We start from the raw sequence: 16693 nt of genomic DNA, 5'->3' as shown, positions 1-16693 counted from the left end.
TTCAAACGGGAGGTTAACAACTATCTTGGCGCCAACCCATCAGCGCTATCATACCGATAGCAGCTGTTAATGCCTTGCATAGTTTAGACATAAAAATAAAAAAAATTTAAAAAAATCTAAACCTAAATCCAACCTGTAAACAAAATTCTAAACCCTTATCGTAGCCCTCCTTATCATCACCCTGAAGATCATTCTTTTAACTTGATGGAGCCATATTCCTCCTTGAATTATGACACAAAGCTTAATATTTGAAAACGCTAGATACCTAGTCAAAGTCGCTACAACAGAGCTACATGGCTGATACTTTTCAGGACAAGTGTATATGAACAGAAAGATTGGCACAGGAGCTACATTGATTAGAACTGGGTGTGAGATATATTGTTGTGACTTCCTGCTTGTCGTTGTTTTTCTATTGAACGACATCAGTGGTGGGTTAGGTTTTGGAGCAAGTCACGGGAAAAACGCCTCACCCTCCAATTTTGGATTCTTGGAAAGCGTTAATGTTTTTGTGCGAGTTTTAATCTGCTTCAAAGCTCTTAGAGACCTATCGATACTATATAGGTATAAATTGTGGTTAATCTGGTCAACCAGAACCTCTCTTGTTGGTTTGATGGAATCCCCGTCATTGCGGTCAAAACATTTGGCCATACTTCATTCCATCGGAAGCTGGAGGAGAAGTAGGTCGGTATTTCGCTGGTCACAGTATCGAATCGCGCGTGCTTACCTAATTACGCAGATTATTTACACATGCATACAAGGGCGGCCGGTTTATCGGTACGCCTGCGTCGGAATTACATCGCCTTAAACTCCTGATGGAACGAAATATAGTGTGTTAGCGTCACGGTCATAATAGTTTAAGACCAGTAATGGAGCGATACGTTCCCTAACTCTCTGTCTCTTCCAGTCAGTAGCAATAATAGTTATTAGTATCAAACAAAGATCATAACAATATTCTAACCTTCGTTGAGATTGCAAAATACTTTGAATGCAGGACCCAGCCCATCTGGACCATCTGGATCAATATCATACTCCATATCTGTTCGCTCTCCGGTCAACCACAGTTCATCACACGATCGCTTTGGTGACATTTCTGTGAAAATATAATAATAATGTCTGACAATATCTCAGCTTGCATATTTTTACACGGTGAGTTGCTCTAATAAATTATATAACAATTATATTGACTGAATTATAGCGCCGAGATTTGGACATTGGGCGAAGATCCCAAATTAACATACGAGATCAGTCTTTTCCACAAGCTCATGCAATTCCACCATAATCAGACGAAAATGTCTTGAACGCACGTGGAATTTTCTGGAGAATTTGCACTCGAGTTCAGTGCCACTCTTTATAACAATTGGGCTAATCTCCACATGAACTTTATAATTTTTTGATGGGCTTCAAACATCCGCAGTATGACTCTGTCTGTGGAACCGGTTGATTTATTCAGCATTGAACATTGTTCTTTACTCACGGATCCCATCGCATTCCAGAGGTCTAAGTACATAGTTGGAGACATCATTCCCGCCAAATCTCAGTTTCGTGACCGGAAGTGTTTCTTTATCGGACAACAAACCGGCGTCTGAATACGAGCTGTCATCTACGGTGTCACAGTTACATTTCGTACCCGAAGTAGTGCAACCTGTTTTATTGTACGAATAAGTAAAAAGTTTATAAATTTTTATTTATATTTTCCACAGGTTTGTCCAGAGTCCGTGATACAGCGCAATTTAAATCAAAACCATTGGGCTGATATATATCACAGTCTTTGATCACAGACCCCCACAATTCAAGGAGGATGCATTACACTAATCAGCCTACATATAGAATATCCGTCACACCCTGGATCAATTTCCCAAGTTTTTGAAGGGTACAGCACTTAGTTTTTCTAAACACAAATCACAATTTTGAGGAAATTGAGTTGAAAAAGGGATTTTTTGGTCAAAATCTTGATTGTAACAATTATGCTTTGAGTGACAAATATACAAGTATTGTGCTCATACATAGGCCTACTCCTTTGGCGGTTTTGTGAAAATAAATAGAAGGACAGAAAAGTTATGCTATCATACTTGAGTGGCTTTGGGATGACCAGAACCCTTGCTACCTTTTTCCGAAGTCGAATGACGGAAAAATGAACCTTACCCTCATCAGTTAGGCTGCATGCGCAACCTTCTTGACCTGTAGGAACGCCACCAAAATTATGCATATCTTTCCCGTGTCTTGATTTCCACCATACATATGGCCAACCGTTGTCGATGTCCCAAATATTGGAGTTAAGACAATCATATTGAATGTATTGTTGGCAGCTCTGCGATACCGCTATTAGCGCGGTTATTTGCGATAGAGAGGGTTTGTAGGTAATGGGCATTTGGGTCTCGCCTGGTTTGTTCTTTGAAGGTAAATTATCTGTTCCTGTTCGCGGTTGTTCATGGTCAATTACAGTTCTCCCTGTGTGGATAATATCAATAATAAGAAATAGTAATCTAAACATTTCTTTATCATTAAATATTTCTTAATCGTTAAATCATTCTTATTCTTATCAACCATGTTTATTTGACTTTCTACTTTTCCAAATGCATCAAAAATGTGATTTTTGCAACTGTGCCTCACTGGGTACTTACTTCAGTATTCAAATTGTGTTATTTGTAAATTACTTTCTAAAAATGTGTATACATTTGAAAAACAAACCATGTATTTTAATGCATTTGAAATAATGTTATGGTTGTTCTAAATTTGTTTATTCCAATGAGGCAAATCATTAGCCTAGTTGACTAGCTAAAAACTTCAGAAGACTATCAAATAGCTTACCTTTGCAGTCAGTGAATTCTGGAGACGATGAACCCACTAAAAGCAAGAACGAAATAAAAACGATAGAAAATGTTTTTACCTATTAACCCTTACACCCAAAAATACCACAGAATACCACGATGAAAAAAATCAAATCATGCATGCATCCCAGGGTCTGCGATGACGCAATCAGCCTAAGCGTAAAATGCTCACGGAATTGCTGGCCGGGCAGCAATAACCCGTCTAGCTCCCGGTCCGCGATCGTGTGCTTGGCATGCGGGGGGTCAAAGGTTCGAATCCCGGGGGTGCCAAGTCAAAAATTCTTCTTCTTCTTGAAAAATTCGGATCTTCTGTGACTTCCGATGGCAAAAAACCTGGGTCAGTGTTAGGGTTAATAATACCAATTCTTTATAGTGCGCTACGCCTAGACGTTGATCATCACACTTTACAGGTTGTCGCTGACCACTACGGCCCCACATCATTCAATAAACCATTAAACAACATTTCAGGGACTTTGCTGCTTCAAGAGCGCACACCCTAGACATTCCACAAACGTATACTGTTTACAAATTTAAACAGCGCTGATTAACGGGTGAACTAAACAGTCAGTTGCTTTAAGGGTAGACGAGGTATTGTTGGTCGAAGCAACCTAAAAATCGATTTACATTATCTGGATCAATATATTATTGAAAAATAACACCTTGATGTTTTGCAAAAGTTCATTCTACAAATCGTATACTTTGTAAACTTGCTTAATTTATTGTTGTTAATGAGTTATGTACGTTTTACAAAAGTGTTGTTGTTTCAGCCCTCTTTACAACGTAACTCAAGAACCGCAGTACCTATAAAAGTATATCTGTGGTATTTTAATTCTTCTACACACTCGCTATGAATCGAGCAATACAGTTTTTGCCAAAGCTCACTACCATTCGTAAGATGCTGTGAACTACCAAATCACAACAGTTTAAAATAATTAATAACCTTAAATATAATTTGTTTAAGAATTTTAAGGGATCGGATATTAACGTTTGCACAGTATTTTATGTGGGAGCTGAAAGTACACCAGACATAATATATAATTGCATTTTGAATACGAGGAATGTCCTTCTGATATGAAATCATTTTGATTTTTGAAATTCGCGATATAATACCAATTTTATGACAAATTATTAAAAATAACAAGCTATGTATTAATGTAATTATAATGTATTTATATAAATATAATTATAATCGTATGTTGTAAGGAAGGAACGAAAGAAAGAAAGAAAGAAAGAAAGAAAGAAAGACAGAAAGAAAGAAATAAAGAAAGTAGAAAGAAAAGGAAGGAAGGAAAGAAAGGAAAAATAGAAAAAGGAAACAATGAACAACTAGAAAGAAAAATTAGAAAAAAAGAAACATTAAGTAATAATATGATAATATAACAATAACTTACATTCAAACTCGCAAACAAATCTATAACTATTACTGCAGGTTATATCATCCCATTCGTATTTACTCCATTTACTCATCCGAATGCACGTGCCACCGTCCTCTCTACCATCTCCATCCCATGCTTCGAAATCAAGTGATGAGTCATCTGTCCAGTACAACGGGTCGTTGGTATTTTGTGACGAGAGTCCTATCCACGCACTCCCAGAGCCTTGTGATAATTGTCCGACCAAAAAGTCTTGTTCTTGTTGAGATGTTATATCGACTAGATGACTATTCGCTGCAGTGCAAGAACTGGAAGCGTCATCTCTTGAGGCGGTAGAAGTAGAAATCTTATAACAAGAGTTTTCAAATGTCAGGTAATCCACTGGACACTCTGAAATAGGGAATAAATAAAAAAAAATAAATAAATAAATAAATAAATAAATAAATAAATAAATAAATAAATAAATAAATAAATAAATAAATAAATAAATAAATAAATAAATAAATAAATAAAATGGAATAGAATAAAATAAAACAAGCAAACGTAATAATATTATGATGAATTGATATAGACCTTTCTCCCGTGACGTCACTTAATCGACATTGGGGTCTTGGATGTAAACAAACAACACGTGCGTTCCCCACGTGCCCGCGATGTGAAAACACTATACGTATACGTATTAGATTCCGCATGGCGCCATTACTGTTGAGCAAATTATTGATGTCGATAGGTCACACAAACAAATTAAATTAGCTTTGATCAAGTTATGAAATATTACATGTTGTTCCTTTGGTCCACGGAATAAAAACGTCAATGGTCGTGTATAGGTCAAATAGGTCAAGGGGTAATTAATGTTTATGGGTCAAATATCTCAAAATACTCCAATCTTATTCTGAAATCAAGGCTGGTGTCCAAGTTCATATGTAACCTAGACAGTTCATAGGTCATAACATGAAATCTATACTCCGTATAGATGTCAATGGTAAACTACTTACCCGGACTACTTAGAAGTACACACCAAATCTGTGGCATCGGGGGTCGATGCTTTGCGTCACACGAAAGAGCGACGCGACGCGTAAAGAGCGTGGTGTATAAATGGCGCAGCAGTTGGCGCGCCAAAGAAGCACTGCGCTGAAATAATTATTCTCATACCGCCAGTTTCCGAGGTCTATTTACTTTGTACTTCTATGTGGACAGACTATATAGATTTTTTGTTTCCTTTTGTCAATAGAGGCCTTGCATGTGACGTATCATCCCGTAAATATGGCGGACTACTTAAATGCATTCAACAAAAGCATGATTGCAATCTACTGTGACAGTTCGTCTCACACACATAACCCTGCACTACGATCAAATAGGTTGATGACAACATTTGATTGAATGGACTGCACTCCGCCATAATCACGGTGAAGGACACCGGTTCAAATCCTTTGTTTGGAGCCAATCGATAAAAGAATGCAGAGCCTCTATTGGAACATTTTCAAAATTTTACTCATGTACGAATTTTTTACTCCTTGGGAACTCGGTGATATTTTATAACTTGAAGCATGTTAAACATTTACCCGTGTGTGATCGTTGACCTCAATTTGCTCAAAGCTGCGCTCGTGACTCCCGGCGGATTCTGAATATACACACCCCTTGTTGGAGGATTTCGTGATCCTAGCATCCTCTTTTTATGACATTTTTCAGTAGAAATCTACGAAAAAAGCTTATTCCCAAAATTTCAGATGATTCCGATTTTGCGTTTGCGTGTTATGCATGATTATGTGTATTACACTGCTCCATAGGCCACCGTTGAAATTTCGTTCTGGTATACCAGAACGAAATTCAAATTTGGTGATATTTTTGCTAAACGAATTATGCTGCAAGAATTATTTGGTACATAAACATTTTGTAGCCAGAGGTATCCAGTGGTATAAAAATCTTATTTTTTTTTGTTGAAAAAAGTGAGGGGATGAGGCTGTGGATACAATGCCCAAGGCATGCTCATACCATTAGGCGGCGCTCAATGGACAGTATTCATAACAGCTCCCCATTTCACACCTGGGTGGAGAGGAGTAATCGAGATAAAGTGCCTTACTCAAGGGCACAACACGATGGCGTCGCCGCGGCTCGAACCCGCAACCTTCCGATTATGAGTCGTAGCCCGTTCCGCTCGGCCACCGTGCCCCCACATACGGATATTTTACTCGACTACTGGGCTAGATCATAGATAGTGAAGGAGAGCCCTCACTATCTATGGCTAGATGAGCAATTTGCTTCAATTTGACCAACATTTGAGTAGTTTTGACTTTCGACCCCTGCACAATAGGCAAATCGACGTAGATCTTTTGATTTCTTATATGATTTTTAGACCCCCATGATTTCTTTAATAGGTCGTACGTGCACAAATTTTACATTTTATCAATTAATAAATCAATTTTTTGGTGTTTTTTTTTGAGGTCATAGTCTCACAATAAAAATACTGCTTGGCAGACAACACATTCTAATTTAGCGAACCCGAGTTAACAACCACCACCACCACCACCACCACCACCACCACCACAACAACAACAACAACAACAACAACAACAACAACAAACAGGTTGGTTGGTTGGCCGCTTACGCAAACCAGCCGAATGGAACGCGATTTTTTCAAAATAGAACCAGTCTATATACCCTGTCTATATATTTTTTACCATGTTTATATATATTAAATATTACCTGATGCACCACTGGTAATTTTGCACATATCACAGAGTACCAGGAAGCTTTCTACCCCTGAGCCGACCCCATCGGGATCAATCTCGTAATATCCGGTTTCTTGATGACCAGCTTGCAAAATCTCAGCGCAGGATCTGTAGCCTAAGATATAGAATGGAAGAAGAATGATATCAATACATACAGAGAGGTAGATGACGCGTATATTTAGGATTTTAAACAGGAAGCAATATTTCATTGCAGAAAATATGACTAATAAACAGTAGTTCAGAATTCTAGATGTTTTTCTCAATCGTGAATGCTGTATGACGAACGGGTAAATTGTTCATCTCATTGACTGAAGTTCATTTGGAAACTGAAGCTGTCAAAAGCAATAAGGCAAATCGGCATTGGAAGTTTGCAATGCATTGTGGGACAGTTTTTGCCGTTTTGGGACACTTTGCCCTCTGACCTATTGGGAAAATGCAGAAAAAATTGTTTTTGTGCGTACATGATATAATCTAAAATGTTTTACAAGAATGAAAACAAACCCCAAAAAACATTATTATTGAATGAATTAATTATTTAAATATTTTTAATGATAAACATTATGACAATATTGAATTAATTAATAACAATTACAGTAACTTCACCGAGAAGTCAAAGTGTCCCAAAACTGCTCTCAAAAACCGGAAGTTACAATAGCGATTGGGCTTATTGCCTTAAAATGTTAAAACATTTTAAGCTATACCTGTAGTGCTAGTGTACACTTTTGTTACAATTCGCAGTTTGCGTTCAAAAACAAAATCAGTTCTTTATGACCCAAAATCAAGACATGGGGTGACAGATCTTTTACAGTAACAGGACCACATTTATCTAATTCACTTTCTGATGCTATCAAATCCTCAACTTAAAAAATGACTTAAAAACTACTTGATGTGTACTTGCCTATACAAATAATTGACATTGGGTAACTCTTGCTATGAACATTACAAGTTTTCATGTATTGGGATTTTTAATATGTATTGGTTTTCATCAATGTATATCTTCGTGTATATATATCCTAAGTTTGTAATTTTGTTTCTTAAATTGTTTTAGTTGCGCCTTGAACGTCTTTTTTTGATGGTATGTGCGCGTTGGGTCTAGGGTATAAGATTAGAGTTTATGTTTAGGGATAGGTTTAAACCTCCTTTTCTCAAATGTTTTTGTCATATGTTAGGTAATATGTCCAAAAACACTATAGTTACACACTGTTTGTTCACGAAATATGGGAAATACGGGTCTGGTGCCGTATTCCATGAACACCGTAGATATTGTTCCGTATTTTGTGAGAACAAACAGGGGGTAACGATTTTATCCTTTAGTGAACATGAATTATATTTTCTTCAGACTTGTTCGTAAATTTTGTTCAAGGAATTTAGTTTGATAATCTTACTGAAAAGTAGGCCAGTTTCCCGGGCCAGTTTCTTCACTGCTTTTTAACAGTGCAGCCCAGGTACAGCCATGAAGCACGTGAAGTATGCACACGAGTCTTGGGATATCGCGCGAGTCATGTTACGCAGACGCGCGCTTGTTAGGACTACGCAGGTAATACGGGAAATATTACCTGCCTGTATATTAATGAAGAGTACGCAGGTAATACGGATTTTTATCCAAGTGGTGTTTGACCAATGAGGTTGCAGGATTCTTATCAACTAAAGGATAATTTATCGTATCGGTCACATATGTATCTTGGTATTCCAGTTGAAATCCATACACCACCTGTGGAAGACATACAACCCCTATGTCTTCCATAGGGGGTGTATGGATTTCAACTGGAATAGTCCATTACATATATATGTAACATAATACAAACCAATACGCAATTAAAAAAATAGCTGAATATGCTATTGATTGATACTAAATATTGATATGCAATTTGTTCGAGCAAATTGAAAGGCGGTAAAATTAGCAATAAATTAATAAAATGACTCAAATGTGCACATTTGTGGATATATAAAATTAATATTTAAAATACTACAACAGTAATGGTGCGTATGTTTGAAACACCATCTGCGGCACTTTACATGATTAAGAATTCAAGCCATGTATGGATGTCTTTGGCGCCATTATTTTTTCTAATGATAAAAAAGCAGAATATGTTTGTGTTACATGTTTCCATGGTGACTAAAGAACTTATAACATATTGTGTATTATTAGAAAGAGGGAGTCTGTAAAACAAAAGTATATATTTCTACACACTTAGCTGAACAAAATTCAAGAACAATTACCATGTGTAGGATTTTGATATGATTTTGGCATTGGTCAGTGGTCAGCAAGGCTGCCACTTTCAAGAATTGCATTGCTTCTGGGGTCCATTTTACCAAACTTTATACCCTTCGTAACTCAAGTAACCGTTCACGAAGATACGATTACCCAATGCTAGACATAACTTTGTGAAGGTCTCTGTAGTAAATCCCTATTGCTTACGAACGGTACCGTTCGTAAGTAAGTTTAGTGAAATGTAACTTACGACTCGTTGTAAGTTACGAACAATTTCGAGGCTTTTGAAGCTTCGCAAAGTTTTGTGAAATGGACCCCAGCTGTTGTTATATAAGAAGCAAAACTGTGTATAAGAATGACCATAGGATAGTATATAGTTACATCCCTTTAACAGCAATTTACTTACCGAGATAAATGACGTCAGAACAGAAGAAAGTGTACCCTACTGCCTCGATAACCGTGGAATCGGCTGCTTGCACTTCAGCGCAGTTGGCATATTGGAGTGTTTCTATATTGAAACAAGAAATCATCAAAACCGATAGTATAATTATTATATTATGGAAAGATAAGGTGATCCTATTTAATATTCAATAATATGATGAAAATTCTTTTGCTCTAGATTAATGATTAAATCCATAATGTACGATCTTCGTCAAAAATTTAAGGTGGTTATTAGAGCCTATTTATTAGCAATAAATGTCAGGAAGGTTTTTTGTCTATTTTTAGCCAAAATAATGAAATAATTCAAAATTGCTCTGCCGTCCTACAAACACTATAAGTGTGGGACATGCATAAACATTACAAATATGCCAAAATATCATGTTTGAAAAAATATTAAACAATTTTATTTTGAAAGATTTTGGCTTCAATGCATGACAAAAATGATTTTATATCAATTGGACATTTGGTTGCAGAGATGCCTTTCAAAGTGGTAGAAAAATGGCAACATTTTTTTCTTTATTTTTGACCAGTTAAGTTGCCAGATAATGTTCCTATTTATATGAGTGAATTATGCAATTTAAGGTTTTCAACTGTGGAAATCAGATATGGTATTTACACAAGACCAACAAGAAAAGGGGAATGCGCACTACTTCATTATGCACAAATGGAAATCTGTCAAACATATCCAAAGGTTTGTTGCCCATATAACGGGAATTTTAATGTTTAACATGTTTATAACTTTCATTTACCGATAAGGAATCTGGTTTGAGTGATCGAATATTAGATGTGGTGGTTCTCACATAAATTTACATTCATACATTGAATTCGTTTTATTTTACGGCTTAGGTCCCATTTATAACGGACAATACTAAGAAACCCATTGGCCTACCTGATTCAGAATAATAAAACGGCGCAGGCTCTACTGTTGTACCAGTTGCAGCCGTTGTGATAACAGAATTACCGGCAACTTCCAAATCAATTTCTTTCAGTTGCACATACATTCTACTACTTGGACAAGTTAACGTCACGGTTGATCCACAAATTACACTAACGCAATTTACAAGAGTATGACTGTTGTAGCTAGGGCTAGTGTATTCAAAACACTCGGTGGTTCCAACTGTGAAACTGCAAGAACTTCCTCGATTGACAATCGATGTGGTTAGATGTACTCCCTGAACGCAAGTGTCCTGTCCCAATTGTACAGTCCAAGGACCGGAGTCTGTGAAAATATTAATTTTAAGCAAAAATTGATATTACTTTCAAAAATGATCTAAGAATTGCTGGCAAATAATTACATGATATCCCAAATAACCAGTACTTTCAATGTTTCAATTTGTAATAAGATGTGATAAATTAGTTTGTGCGCGTAAAACGATCACACGAGGTTTTCAATCAGAGCACACCGGACTATGCAAAAGGTTTCAAGACAGTTATAAACATTGGACATTAAATGTATTTAAAACAAGATACAAACGTAAAAGAAGCCCCAAATATGAAACATATGCTTTGTGTCGTCATCGTTTATCATGAAAACTCTTATTTGTATTAACATGAATTCTGCCCAGTGGCGTAACCAGATTTGACCTGGGGGGGGGGGTGCAATATTTAAAATGTTCCCAGTTTCTGATCAAAAGTTGTAGTTTTTATGTGCGAGCCTATTTTTGCCTATTTTTTTGCTCTTCTTCATAGTTTTTTTTGTGTCGGGGGGCAGCTTGCCCCCCCCCCCCCTACACTGGTTATACCACTGATTCTGCCATTGTACTTCTTTATCGTTTTGATTGTGTCGTTTTCTACAAGAAGTATATTGTTTATTCAGTCTGATTTGATATTGGGAATGTAATGTGAGACGGGGTGCGATTCCCAAACGCCGGAATCGCGCACCCGTATGCAATTAGCCAGTATTTAATATTCTGCATGTACGAAAAGAACGTAGAAAATAAAGGACATTTATTTATTTGTAATAGTTTCACATTTATGGTGCAAAGCGCGACTGCTTTTTGAATCTGTTAAATTGGGTTGATAAAATATTACATTTTGAGGTTCTTTCAAACGTTTTAGGTTAGATACCACTAATTATGTATTACACGGGTTTCAATAGGAAAATGGCTAATTTCGGGTGGAATTTTCTCATATTCAGAACTCTCACAGTTAACTGCCACTAATATCAGGTGAAACTATATGATTTAAATGCCAAATGATCAAAAAACTTTTCTTGTTTTAAGGCCATGAACCGTAAACACCTTCAAATGGCAGTGCGCCCTCGAAGTTGAAAGTTACAATATGGTAGGGCGAATATTTACTAAAAACCGAAGCCGTGCGTATGAATTTTGGTACTATTACAACAAAAATGTCTTTTTTGGCTATATAACTTTTTAAAGAGATTTTAATGCAGTCTTTTCGCATTTCCATGTATCGCCCAGACCTATTAGTGGTATGTAACCTTTACCATGCTCACTAAATTGATTGTTTGCAAACGATGACATTACCGAATTAGTATTTTTATTATAATTTTTATGTTTTGTCTTGTTTCCTTTGTTTTCATGCCATCAGAAAAAAAAAGAAGGCCCGATATTTCAGATTAAAAATAATCACGATTTTTAAAAGTTGAGATATATGAGACACATTTTAATTTTTTTAGTGCATTCTAGCCTGAGTCCATTTTGTTTGCACGATCTCTCTATAGACATGATTGACGGTTTTGTGTGCGCTGCACGCATTTATCATGTTTATTGTACAATAAAAACGAGTAGGCTATACAGTATTACAAATCGACTTTGAGAAAACTAAATAGTTGACAGTATCCATTAGATTACTCACTGCTTGATACATAGGTGTTTGTACTAGGATTATTATCGTTTCCTCTACTATCCGTTGATGTGTATCCATTAAGATCGAGAAGTTCTGTCAAGAAAAAAACGTATTCAAAAATAAAAAATAAAACAAACAATAAAGTAAACAGTCTTTCTCCATATTCGCATATTCGGCGTCGAATAGTCGATTCAACACAAGTATTCATTCTGTTTAAAGTAAGTTTGATATTTTAACGTAAAGGTAAAAAAAAACCGCAGTGATTTATAACTCAATTTTTTACACTAGAGAGTACTAAACACCGCCGGGGGTCAAACCCCTCGCACCATAGTCGAACGCCTTATCGATTGAGCTAACTTGACTACAGGTATTCGTCATTTATCTGGTACTACAGTGAAAATTGCAAATACTTTTTTCATCAACAAATAATCGTTAAAAGATAAGAATGACTTGAAAAAGATCGTCTCTTTTCAAAATTAACAATTAAAAAAGGAAGAGGAAGTTGGAATAAGTTGGAATGTGAATCTTCCAATCACGTTGCCGTGCTCAGGGGCCAGAAAAAGGTATATCCGGCCCTAACCATCTTCTAAGTTGGAAACCTGTGGAAAACTCAAGAGCCATCACCATGTCGCCCCGACGTGGCCTCTGACCAATGGGATTTAGCTAGATATATAGATAGATACAGATAGATAGATTATAGATGTAAATTTCCGTTAAATAAATTTAGCAAAAGGGAGAAAATACTTAGTATAACAGAAAATAGACTTACCACTCATGCATGGGTGTAAAACAGACACAGTCGCAATAATTAGTGCGAACGTCCATGACCATCGATGCGCCATGCTTGGCACACTTGGTCGTATTAGACATATCAAATTTTTTCTTCTCGTTTTATGCAAAATTTCAGACTGATGGTATCGATTTAAAAAATATCAAAGGAAAAAAAAAGAGAAAACAGGAAGCAACTACGAGCTGGGCGTTATTTATAATTCGTTCATATAGTGATAATTGTAATTGATTACGTATTTAAATGCAATGTGCATTATCAAAATGTGTTGTTTGTTGTATCAACGAATGTTTTGTTCTCATAGTCAATAATTTTCGATCTCTACGTGTTTTATATTTTATAGTTTTTTAAAAAGTGCAAAAGGTACCCTGATCCGTTAGGGGCTGTACAATATGAGCTCCTCCAAATGTTGTGCCAAAAATTGCGTGCCCCCTGCCAACAAATCCCCCCTTCGCACATACCAATTTTTTGTGATCCCAATTTGCAAACCTTTTAAATATGGTCTAAATACATATGTAGTGAGCGCAGTGAGCATGAAAATTTACATATTTAGGGGCTTCCGTACTGTTTTCCCAAGTCTGTTTAGAGCGTTTTATTTAAAAGGCGCCCCATGAATGTGTGCCAAAAATGGCTTTTCCACCTCTCGGCTTGCCGAACATGGCTTGCCCCCTTTTGGCCAAAAATTTCTTCCCCCCCCCCCCAAAAAATGTTACCCTCCCACCAGGGCTTCTTAGTGCATGATGTGATTTGGGTTTTTATAATTTTAAGTGTTAGTGGCACTTCCCTGGTTAAAGTGATCATTTTAGGATGAGACGACATTCTGAAAATAATAAGTGCCCACGCGATGAGTACCTGTTATTGCGAAATATAAATCAGAAATGCGTGATAATGAAGAACATATTTAGATAACATTAAACACTTAGTACTAACATAGATTCTCATCTGACTTTTCCTCGTCTCCTGGTTTCTGATACTTATAATACTTGACTCTACCCACTCAAACATACAAAAGCTGGCTCTCAAAATGTGACCCATTTTGTTGAACCCAAAAGAAATAAATTCAAATCGTTGCGATTTCTAGATAGTTGAGAAATTGCAATTCTTTCGCCAATAGTGCTTACGCCAACGCGTACGCCAATTATAGACCTTTATGGTAAATACCAGGATACTTTGCGTCTATACATGTTAGATGTCGTCACGCACCTTTTAAATGCACAGTAACGATGTCCGCTGACGTCAAATGACGACATCTCATGTCTAACCGCAAATAATTATGGGATCATATCAATTTGTAAGCGCTCTTTAGCAAAGTCATAGTTCATTGAATTTACAACCGTATGACAAAACAGGCGAAAATAATAACTTTTTGCACAAGATTTGCAATTTAAAGAGAATTGGCCATTACTCATTCTAGTGATGATAGTACGGTATATGGACAATATAAGTGTGCTGTTTCATTTAATGACATAAAATTTGAAAAATATTGTAAGGAACACTTGAGGTTTTGACTTTTAAAACCTACATTTTGGTCAAAAAATGTGCTTGGATAGGTAGTTTTCAACAGATTGTCCACATTCGCCTTGCTGTAACATTGAATTGCGTTATATGTTGACCTAGTGACGAAAAGTGTTTTTAGGGGGAAGTGTTAGCTTTCGTTTGATATAAAAAAAATTCTGATTGGATGAAGGGAACACTTGAGGTTTCGACAAAAAACAATCATTTTTCAGCTAAAAGCTCCACAGCTCTTACATTGCTATGCACTCACCGTGTAATGTAATCAAAGATTGTGTGGAGACCATTCACTGCTTGCTTGAGAGCTCTTGTACGAAAACATGTGCTCAGGTGTAACGAGGTGGAAACTGTGTGCATGATGGTTTATAAGAGAATCGTTTTGGTATTGAAACCTTTCCATATGTTACCGAAAGGATCGATTACACTTACGTTATTAAGAATGCGCACAAAATTAAGCAGTATGGTGAGAATAATTTCTTCTGTATGGATGAATATGTATATGTTTGTGTGCGTGCGCTCAAACATTTGAACAGTGAGCAAAATGCGGTTCAAAATGTATGAAGCTCATGTTATAAGGACAACAGAAAATAGTAAAAGTACGGTATGTTGAAAACAATACAAACACTGTACTTGTTTATGTGTGTCGACCATGACATTAGCAAAAGTTAGAGGACATTTTCCATTCACCCGTGTATGGTGAATTGACTACGTAATAATCACATACTCAAGGGTATAGGCCAATTGCACGTACCCATTCCTTTCGAAAGCCCTTGCTAAACAAATATGTTTAGGCCAAAATATCACAATATTGATTTGAATGTTATCTTCATATTACATGCAAAATAATTTAAAAAACATAAAAAACCGACACGGGTCCCTGATGTTATTTCAACCAAGCATTTCACGGTTTCGTAGTGAATGTAGATGTGGATGACGGCGTGCTACCATTCACACTACAGTTTATTCATAAAAATATCAAACTTACTCGATAGTATCGACCATAAAGTTACATTCTAGCCAAATTTGGACACCATCCAGCTATTTTCCCTATACGTACCATGCAATATTCATAAATATTGGTCATAATGCCCATATTTGGCATTTACACAAATATTATACACAGAAATATAAGCCTTATACGCTAGAAATACGTCTTCGTAGTTTATAACTGAAAATCCCCCTCCCCACTTTTAAGGACTGTTTGTACGGACTTCCCAGGTTTCTATGGTCAAATGCGCAGCTTTCTTCATTTTTGTATCCATGCATATGGTTTCTGATTGGAAGGGTCCCTATCACAATTATCATGCACTAACGGGCCAGGGTCCTGTTGCAGTTAGAAGGGCACTACCTCACTTTGTGATCCACAGCCTCATCCCCCACATACTACAAAAAGTTAAAGATGTTTCTACCATCAGGAACCTAGGACTGCATAAGTCTGTGTGCATACGGTATAGCCTATAACCGGTCTTGCAGATTCGGTCGTTTGACAAAAATATCGTCCAATTTCTGATATCGTACATAAATTATAAACAGAGACACAGGGGCACCGTAATATATACGATCATGCTTTACTAGCAAATTCAATGTCCAAATGAACTGATATTTTGGAAATAAGCCTTTTTCGTGTATATATATATTGAGTATGTAATCACGAAATACCCCTTTAACGAAACATTCATTTGGCACACCATTTGAAAATTTAATTTACTCCCCGGAGGAGCTCATAATTGTACAGCCCCTAACGGATCAGGGTGCCTTTTGCACTTTTTAAAAACGATAAATTTTCGAGCATGAGACCAAAATATGTGCTTGTCTTATCGTTTATAAAGCAAAACACATTGATTATACTAATTATGCATGTTTATTTGCACATTACAACACATAATCAATAACTATATACAAGTTCTCGCATTATGTCACCCGTGACCTGACTTACTGAATAAACACCCTTTTCTGTAGCTTGGCTCTGTTATTGTATAACGTCACGAATGTATATGATACGA

General features: G+C 36.6%; 1 protein-coding gene across 1 annotated transcript in view; it reads right to left on the bottom strand.

The window, feature by feature from the left end:
* Nucleotides 1-13243, bottom strand: part of LOC140157138 (uncharacterized) — a 37979-nt gene extending 24736 nt beyond the window's left edge. Inside the window, exons 1-10 of the mRNA XM_072180221.1 lie at nt 13161-13243; nt 12401-12484; nt 10473-10802; nt 9549-9650; nt 6905-7045; nt 4220-4591; nt 2809-2844; nt 2143-2448; nt 1475-1642; nt 959-1090 (exon numbers count right to left, since the gene is read on the bottom strand). Of these exons, the coding sequence (XP_072036322.1) occupies nt 959-1090; nt 1475-1642; nt 2143-2448; nt 2809-2844; nt 4220-4591; nt 6905-7045; nt 9549-9650; nt 10473-10802; nt 12401-12484; nt 13161-13233 (1744 nt within the window). The 5' untranslated portion in view covers nt 13234-13243. The remainder of the gene's footprint in view (nt 1-958; nt 1091-1474; nt 1643-2142; nt 2449-2808; nt 2845-4219; nt 4592-6904; nt 7046-9548; nt 9651-10472; nt 10803-12400; nt 12485-13160) is intronic.
* Nucleotides 13244-16693: the final 3450 nt, after the last annotated feature.

The sequence above is a fragment of the Amphiura filiformis genome, chromosome 7, assembly GCF_039555335.1.
Source record: "Amphiura filiformis chromosome 7, Afil_fr2py, whole genome shotgun sequence".
In the NCBI taxonomy this organism is placed as follows: Eukaryota; Metazoa; Echinodermata; class Ophiuroidea; order Amphilepidida; family Amphiuridae; genus Amphiura; species Amphiura filiformis.
The sequence above is the reverse complement of the archived record's forward strand: the minus strand, read 5'-3'. Positions and strand labels throughout refer to the sequence as shown.